General features: G+C 41.3%; 1 protein-coding gene across 2 annotated transcripts; it reads left to right on the top strand.

The window, feature by feature from the left end:
• Positions 1–18: 18 nt before the first annotated feature.
• LOC117962268 (uncharacterized) lies at positions 19–4637 on the top strand. 2 transcript variants are annotated; one of them, XR_009319804.1, is made up of 6 exons: positions 19–99; positions 2300–2836; positions 2926–2981; positions 3123–3235; positions 3552–3674; positions 4024–4637. XR_009319804.1 is itself a non-coding variant. In XM_059013742.1 (6 exons), the coding sequence occupies exons 1-5, from the start codon at positions 120–122 to the stop codon at positions 3626–3628; spliced, it is 960 nt and encodes a 319-aa protein (XP_058869725.1). In that variant the 5' UTR covers positions 19–119; the 3' UTR covers positions 3629–3674; positions 4024–4637. The 2 variants fall into 2 exon arrangements, 1 of the variants encoding a protein (XP_058869725.1); XM_059013742.1 differs by having other exon boundaries at positions 19–296.
• Positions 4638–9851: the final 5214 nt, after the last annotated feature.

The raw sequence follows: 9851 nt of genomic DNA on the forward strand, positions 1-9851 counted from the left end.
GAAAACGAAGACTAGGACAACAAAGCCCACGATTCAATGCGCGTATGACTACAATACAGGCGCCATTATTGGAGCCCACTCAAGAAGTGGAGGGTAAAGGTAATACAAAGCATTGAGAAATGGTGTGTTGTGCAGCGCCAAAATGCTCCAAAAGGGGTGATAGACGACAGAAGAAACGGACGTTTCGTTTCCCAAAGGATAGAAACAGATGTAAGGAATGGGTCTTATCAATCAACAGAGTAGGACCGGACGGAGTGACGCTCTGGACTCCTACTCCGGGTTCCAGGCTATGTGAGGTAACACTGTAGCTAACTTTCCAGAGAACTTCATTCACAAGTCATTGAACGACTGTCAAGTGTTTTCTCAAAATGTGTGTTTTTATTGATTTAACAGATGAGATTCTGGGATCAATAAGCTACTAAAAACCAAACGAGCAAGATGGGCTGAATGACCTCCTCTCGTTTGTAAACTTTCTTATGTTATGTTCTAAAATTAAAATCAGCACTACTACTACGACTGCTGCCCCCGAGTGTTGCTATGTGAGGTGCTACTGTCTGAGAAGGGCTGATCTACTTATTCTACAGTCGACACGTTATGAAAAACGTTAACTTTTACTTTTATTATAAAAATAGCTGTCAGTTTTTGTGATGCAGTTACAAACATTTAAGAGTGTAGCTAGAATAGATTTTTACTGAGGCAAAAATCAATTTTTTTCAAAAACATGCCTGCATATCCTGTTCATGTTACGAAGGTGAAAGTTATCATCTTGTAAAGCCTGGAGACTATTAATGCAAACTGCAAAGCAATATAACTCTTTTTACCCAGTGACCCACCTTGGATGATGTTTGAAATTTCATGAGTCATATTTTCTTAAAATAAATGTCCCAGCAAAAACACACCAACTTAAAATCACCATATTTACACTGTCAGAAATATGATATTAAAAGCACATGAAGAATAGAACTTATAAATATGAATAAGTAGATGGGTTTATACCTTCATTGAGAGACATGCATTTGGTTCACTACTTAAGTTAATGCTGAGACTGGTGACACTGATGCTACAGCTGGAATTGGTTAGACTGGTGCTGACACTGATGGGACTGGTAAGATTGGTGCTGACACTGCTGGACTGGTAACACTTGTGCTGACACTGCTGGACTGGTAAGATTGGTGCTGACACTGCTGGACTGGTAAGATTGGTGCTGGCACTGATGGGACTGGTAAGACTGGTGCTGACACTGCTGGACTGGTAACACTAGTGCTGGGACTGGTAAGACTGGTGCTGACACTGCTCGGCTGGTAAGACTGGTGCTGACACTACTGGGACTGATAATATAATTTAATTGCTGTTGCCAAACAGTGAATTTATGGATAGAATTACCTCCAATTCTTCTCACCTATGGCATCGGGCCATCACACAAAAATAAAATACATAAAAAGTACTAAAACTAACAGCTATGAATCGTTATATCGGCGTTGCCATTGCACAAGAAAAACAGACTGACAGCAGAGAAACAATATTAGTACAAGAAGAAATAAAATGACTAAACATTCTTACCTAGAGATGAGGTCTGGAGCTACACACAGCAATTGCAAATAAAAAAAATAAAAACATGTAGATTATGCCACACTTAATTAAAGTGGGCACATTATTAAAAAAAAATAAAAAATTAGATACACTTTTTTTTCCCAAAAATGACCAAAAAGAGTCGATGTACGCTACACCCCTGGGGCGTATACTACTATTTTTAATGCCCTTTACTCAGCCAACTTTTTGAGTAACTTGTGCAGAAAGGGTTATTAGTGTATTTGTTTGACAAATAACAGTGTATTTATGCTGACATTTCGTACCTTCTATTTTTTGATGGGAATATTTTTGCTTTTGTACGACCTTAATTATCAGTTGCAGCGTACCAGTGATTCAGTCACATCAAATGGACTGAAATGCGGACTAGAAAACCCTATAAATCTGTATTAATTTAATCCTGATTGTAGCGTACTAAACAGATGGTCCCTGTAACTGGTTTAACTGATCTGAACAAGTGGTATAAATTAGACCGATAATCATGTTGTAGTTTATTTGATTATGTGAGATCTAAATAATGTTCATATCGTTTTTATTTTAATTTTAATGTTTAATTGTCTCAATCCTAAAATTAAAGAATGTGTTTATATAATATAAAAATGATTTATTCTTGGACAGCCTTAGGCTTTAGATGTATACAGACTAATTTAGGATTCTTGCAGATTACGCTCAACATCTTCTCTAGTTTTATATGTATTCCTTCTTGTTACAGGACCATTTTTCAAGTGCCCAGTTTGACAACTATGGTTTCCTCAAGCGTAATGCTGTACCAGATAAGGTTCTTGGCGCTCCTGTAAGACCAAGCAGACGTACCAAAACTAGGCAACAGGCAGCAGTACAAGTAACCTCAACCACAACAATGTACAGCATAACTGATCATTCCTACTGCAAGCTGATTGGAGGTGACCATCCTCTGGAACATGAAGTTTCCACCCACGTGGATTCTGATGCATCAAAAGACGACACTGAGCATTCCTGTCCTGAAATGAATGCACATGATCCATCTGTGGAAGGTGGGTCCTCTGTCCATGTTCATTCAAATTCACCAAAAGACACTACTGATCTTTCTGCCTGTGAAACTCCTGTGCATCATCCTTGTGTGGAAGATCCATCCTCTTTCCACGACAATGTTGATCCACCAGAGGATATATCAGAAGTAACAGTGCGAACCTTTGACAATGTCAAAGACAGGCCATCACAAGACAAAGATCTATTGATTGAGAGTCTCAAACTGGAGGTGGAGAGAAAGGTAAGTGCTTAATCATTCTATTCAGATCCTGCTGTTTTACTGCCCAATTAAGGGCAGATAGTTCATGATCCATGTTAATTTTTTCGTAGGAACGGATGCTGGCCCAAATCTTCCGTCCAGATCAAATAGAGTGGCTTGAGAGCAGGTAAACAAAAACAGCAATTTTTTTTCTTTATGTTTAATGGTTGCACGGAATACCAAACATCGTTCTGCATTTGTTTGAGGAGTTAAATCGGTCAATTCAAATCTTTAACCTTTACATATTCATTGTGATGGGATTTTACAGACTCACACCTGGCTCAGGACATGATCTTTACAAGTGGTCTTCAGAGACACTTAGTAACAGTTTGAAGATTAGAATTGCTTGTGGACTGAACGGATATGAATACCTAAGAAAGGGTAAGTTATAATTTCAATTTTTTTTTCCAACAGTACATCAATATCATGTGTATGTTGCAGTCAATATATACATTTAGTTACTGACTCATTTTTATCAATAAAACAGGCGTGTGTGGGGAGTGTTGTCAGGGATTAAAGGTCATTGATCAGTTGTGGGACCAATGACCTTAGTCATGTGACCAAGGAAGTCATTGGTTGTTGATGACAATTTGAGGCAAAATGTTGACTTAATTTACTTTCATTGCCTGCCACTTTTGTGAAGGGGACTAATGTGAAATATGTTATTGTAAGTCAGTCATTATGCTCTACTTTACAGAACTCAAGTATCCAATCCCAAGTTACCGCACGATAACCCGACATTTTGGGGCCGTTAAATTTGCCCCAGGCATTTAATATGACATTGCACCTCCCAGAAATTGCTCGCCTTGCAATTTTGAAGGTAAGGTGAACTATACGCAGAATATTTAGAATACCTGAGACAGATGTCATTTGATTTGCATTCTTCTCTTTATAAACATTGAGAGTTCTCTGTATTAAGACAACTTGTCTAACGTGACCAAAAGACCACACCTTCTTTATTGCACAATGGTACATTATTACAGAGTTGCTAAATGTTCTCTTTTTCATCTTCTTTCTTTTATACTTTAGTACTGGTAAATGGATAATGTATTCTGTTCCTCCATGGCGTTTCTGTCTTTGGTTCTTGCATTCTTGCAACATTTGCTCAATTGCTTTATCCACAGATTTCCTCCCCAGTTTAGAATGTCCATTATGTTCCTTCACTGCAGCAATCCCCCACAACAGCTCAGGAGAACTGAAGGTCCGTGGATGTCCTCCGATACCAAGACCAAGTAAATTGCTTCTTTGCACCCGGGAACTCGAGAGCGGATGTCGACGAGCTACCGGCCTCTGGAGGCCAAATGCCAGCCCTGCATGTGTCCGTCAGAGATCACTGAGTGCCTGGCCGATAGGTTTTGCCGTAGAGCAATGAGGAGAGAGTCCCTGCTAGATTTGCTGGTGCACCAGAACCAATGCAATGCTCCCTCTGGAATCCCCCTCAAAGACCATGACTTGGCACAGACAGGAACCTGTGCTCTCATGACTGTATAACACCCTACACACCACGCAGCCATGCTTTTACCAGGTAAGCCACTCGGGCCCCCTATGTAAATATTTAATGATGTGAGTTCCCTCTTCTGTAAAATGAAAGCGGTTTGAGAAAAAAGACTTGCATCCTGAATCTGCAGAGAGGGTTTGAATCGGAAGAAAAAAGAGAACCAAAAAACCACTGGAAACAGGAAATGAGGATTTCTATTGTTGTTGACACCTGTTGAAGATTCTAACCCCGCTTCCCCCTATAGTTCTCATATTTTATTTAAATAAAGTGTAATATAAAAAAAGAGACTTGATTTTAGTTCTTCATCCAAATACAGTTTTTAATCTTTAGAGGTTACTGTGTATTTTTGTTAAACAGTCATCAACTACCTTTCAACTAATAAGAGACCTGCAAATAATTTAGAGTTGTAAATGACTTATTTGTAAATGCAGACTCTGGGTATACTCTGTCTGGAACTGCACTAAACTGGTTTAAATGTTATTATCCTTGGGAGATTCAGCATCAGGATTATAATTCCTGTAGCGTTCCCCAGGGTTCCATTCTTGGTCCTGTATTATTTTCTTTATGCATGCTACCGCTGGGGGAGATATTTCGCAAACACAGTGTACATTTTCACAGCTGTGCTGATGACACACAGCTTTATATTTCTGTGAAACCTACGGATACCTATGCGGTCTCTGAATTAATTGAGTGTCTGAACTTGGATAAGACAGAAGTTTTGATTTTGGCTTCTCAGCAACAGCTGGAATGTGCCAATTCTCTAAAGTTCAGTAATTTAAATTCAAACCCAAAATCAAAGGCCAGAAATGTGGGATTCATGTTTGATTCTGATTTATGTATTGAGGCTCATATTCGACATATTGCTAAGATTATGTCTTGTCTTTCATTGCCGGATTCTGAGAAGTTAATTCATGCTTTTGTCTCATCTAGACTTGATTTACTGCAATGCTCATTTTGCCAAAGATTAAGACAAAAAGGAAAGGAGAAACAGCTTTCAGTTACAATGCTCCAAGATTATGGAATAAACTACCATCTTGACATTAGAGATGCAGAGTCACTTCATATTTTTTAAATAGCATTTTATATAAAATGTTACATTATTATTTTTTTTTATTTCTCTAACATTGATGTGTTTTTTTGGTGTTTTGATTTATTTTATTGTATATTTTTTGTTTGTAAATTTAAGGGTGTATAATTTGTGGGATAAATGTGAAACAAGCCTAGTTCCACAAACCTGTCAAATGTAGTTTTTCACACATCTGCAAATGTAACTTGTGATCGTATTTTGATACGTATCAATATGAGGAAATGTTCGGTTTGCGAGTACTTCTGTCTAGAATAAAACAAATCATTACAGTAAAGTCGCTGAGAAACGTTAGGTTCATATCATAATCCTGCTTCCCTGAAATAGAAATGTAACCATTACCACATGGGTATTTACTGCCTAAGGAACCAGAAACCTGAATATTGATATACCAAAGCTGCTGAATGATCCTGTGACACAGTCATGCCCCGCCCCTGAGGGTACATAAGGACTGCGCTCACATACCTCAGCGTCATTCTTCCTTCAAGCCTGCTGCAATCATGGACGCAGCGACCTTGATGATAATAACCTAGCGTTCTCTTTCAAGTACGAAATGTAACCATTATCGTGTGGGTGAGTGTACCAAAGCCATCACAAGAGCAAGATTGCAAAATGACTGGAATGCTACAAGGCTAAGCTGAGAGGCTGTCTTGTGTGTTACCATACTGAAACCCAGTAACAAGTAGCTAGGGTGAAAAACTTGAGGGAGAAACTCACCTCTCAACTCCTGTATTGTAAGGGTCCACTGGGAAACCGCCATTAACAGTTAAGCTCCAAAACCAGGGTTTTGAGGATACACGACATTCAGCCTGTAGAACCTGGTAAAGTTATGGAGAGTAGCCCACACCGCCACATTTGCATATGTCCTTGACAGATGCACCCTGGAATAAAGCCCTCAAAGTTGCCATGACCCTGGTGGCAGTGAGCTTTACTGGAGGGGGCAAGTTGGCCTACTCATAGGCAGTCCTGACTGTGTGTGCTATCCACTTGGACAGCCACTGCTTAGACAGGGCTTGACCATGGGTCTTCGCCCCATAGCAGACACAAAATTGTTCAGACTGCCTCCAACTTTTAGTCCTGTCAACGTAGTACGCCTGGGCCCACACTGGGCAGAGCATATGGAGCTGCTGCTCTCTGTCAGACAGGAAAGGAGGCAGATGGAAAGCCTCCAATTCCACAGACTGGTTGACGTGGAATGCCGAGATTGTCTTCGGCAAAAAGGCAGGATTGGTACGAAGTGTAACCTTTGCCCTGGCCTCTCTAAAAATTAAGCAGGCTTTCGCTATCGAGAATGCCTGCATCTTACTCACCCGCTTTGTGGAGGTGATAGTGAGCAAGAACCCGAGGGGACAGTGGGTTGATCTATCTCTGCTCTCCTGAACCTCTCCCAAATGAGGCTCACCACCTCGGGGTGAAGCCTCCACTCTGAGCCACTGGGAACTCTCCTTGAGACAAGGTCCACCTCCCAGTTTGTCACCCCAGGCAGATGTACTGGAGGTTCTTGTGTGCCCAGAGCAAAAGCTTGTGGGCCACGTGATGGAGACACGGTTATGGTTATCTGTATGGACAAGCACATGTCTCCCTCGAACCGCTTGGAAAAAATTCTGCAAGGCCAGGTAAACCGCCTGCAGCTCTAACATTCCACGCAGTGCTCCAGCCCAGACTGCGGTACACGTAGGTGTAGATGAGCCGGCTGTTTCCACCAAGAATGCCTTTAGACAGTGATGAGACACTGTCAATAGGTGGCCACGGTTCAATATGTGCTGCAAAACCCTGCTGTTGAACCATGCCTGCAGAGGGCACATGTGCAGGAGACCCAATGGAAGGGTCTGGGAAGCTGCTGCCATCAGGGCCAGAAGTTTCTGGAACGTTACTACCTTTAGCACTCTGCTGTGCTGAAAGAGCTCTAAGCAGGCGACTATTCTCTGCAGTCTGCCGTTTGACAGAGTGGACAACATGGCCCTAGAGTCCAAGCACACTTCTAGATAGGAGGCTGTCTAGGAAGGCATGAGCTGGCTCTTCGCATGACTCACAGTAAGGCCTAACTATTGAAGGCGGCTGGTGACAACTTCCATGTGGGCCTCTGCCAGTCAGTCATCCAGATAATTGAGCACTCTGATGCCTTTGAGTGTCAGTGTGGCTCCAGGATAGCTTCCATGCACTTCAAGAAGGCACGTGGAGCTAGGGAGAGGCCAAATGGCAAGACACAGAACTGGTACGCTGTTCCCTGAAAGGCGAACCACAGGTACTTCCTGTGCGCTGGTCTTATGGGGATGTGGAAATAGCTGTCTTTTGAGGTCCACCATGGTTAATCAGTCGCCTGGCCTGATTGACTGCAACAGCTGTTGTATCATCAACATTTTGAACACCTTCGGCTCAGATACAGGTTGACCTGTATGAGGTTGAGGCTACCATCCCACTTTGGCACTAGGAAGTACCTGGAGTAAAAACACTCCTCCCACTATCATGTGAATAGCCAGTTTTTGCAGCAGAGCTGCTCCCTCCTGAGACACCACAGTGGCATCCTGTGGGTCCGTGATTGATGTTGTAGTGGAAGGGAGGGGGAGCATGCTTGAACTACAGCTGAATAACCGCTCTGAATAATAAGCATTCAGATGTCCGTGGTGCATTGAACATAAGAAGAACATAAGAAAGTTTACAAACGAGAGGAGGCCATTCAGCCCATCTTGCTTGTTTGGTTGTTATTATTATTATTATTTATTTCTTAGCAGACGCCCTTATCCAGGACGACTTACAATTGTTACAAGATATCACATTATTTTTTACATACAATTACCCATTTATACAGTTGGGTTTTTACTGGAGCAATCTAGGTAAAGTACCTTGCTCAAGGGTACAGCAGCAGTGTCCCCCAGCTGGGATTGAACCCACAACCCTCCGGTCAAGAGTCCAGAGCCCTAACCACTACTCCACACTGCTGCCCTTGTTAGTAGCTTATTGATCCCAGAATCTCATCAAGCAGCTTCTTGGAGGATCCCAGGGTTCCAGACCCTCACAATTCTCTGTGTAAAAAAGTGCCTCCTATTTTCTCTTCTGAATGCCCCTTTATCTAATCTCCATTTGTGACCCCTGGTCCTTGTTTCTTTTTTCAGGTCAAAAAAGTCCCCTGGGTCGACATTGTCTATACCTTTTAGGATTTTGAATGTTTGAATCAGATCGCCGCGTAGTCTTCTTTGTTCAAGACTGAATAGATTCAATTCTTTTAGGCTGTCTGCATATGACATGCCTTTTAAACCCGGGATAATTCTGGTTGCTCTTCTTTGCACTCTTTCTGGAGCAGCAATATCCTTTTTGTAACGAGGTGACCAGAACTGAAAACAATATTCTAGGTGAGGTCTTACTAATGCATTGTAAAGTTTTAACATTACTTCCCTTTAAATTCAACACTTCTCACAATATATCCTAGCAACTTGTTGGCCTTTTTTATAGCTTCCCCACATTGTCTAGATGAAGACATTTCTGAGTCAACATAAACTCCTAGGTCTTTTTCATAGTTCCCTTCTTCAATTTCAGTATCTCCCATATGATATTTATAATGCACATTTTTATTGCCTGCATGCAATACTTTACACTTTTCTCTATTAAATATCATTTGCCATGTGTCTGCCCAGTTCTGAATGCTGTCTAGATCATTTTGAATGACCTTTGCTGCTGCAACAGTGTCTGCCACTCCTCCTATTTTTGTGTCGTCTGCAAATTTAACAAGTTTGCTTACTATACCAGAATCTAAATCATTAATGTAGATTAGGAATAGCAGAGGACCTAATACTGATCCCTGTGGTACACCACTGGTTACCTAGCTCCATTTTGAGGTTTCTTCTCTAATCAGTACTTTCTGTTTTCTACATGTTAAGAACATAAGAATATAAGAAAGTTTACAAATGAGAGGAGGCCATTCAGCCCATCTTACTCGTTTTGGTTGTTAGTAGCTTATTGATCCCAGAATCTCATCAAGCAGCTTCTTGAAGGATCCCAGGGTGTCAGCTTCAACAACATTACTGGGGAGTTGGTTCCAGACCCTCACAATTCTCTGTGTAAAAAAAGTGCCTCCTATTTTCTGTTCTGAATGCCCCTTTATCTAATCTCCATTTGTGACCCCTGTTCCTTGTTTCTTTTTTCAGGTCAAAAATGTCCCCTGGGTCGACATTGTCTATACCTTTTAGAATTTTGAAACCACTCCCTAATCCATGTGCATGCATTTCCTTGAATCCCTACTGCGTTCAGTTTGAGAATTAATCTTTTATGCTGGACTTTGTCAAAAGCTTTCTGGAAATCTAAATAAACCATGTTGTATGCTTTGAAATTATCCATTGTCAATGTTGCATCCTCAAAAAAGTCAAGCAGGTTAGTTAGACACGATCTCCCTTTCCTAAAACCATGCTGACTGTCTCCCA

Source organism: Acipenser ruthenus, chromosome 46 (assembly GCF_902713425.1).
Source record: "Acipenser ruthenus chromosome 46, fAciRut3.2 maternal haplotype, whole genome shotgun sequence".
Lineage (NCBI taxonomy): Eukaryota > Metazoa > Chordata > Actinopteri > Acipenseriformes > Acipenseridae > Acipenser > Acipenser ruthenus.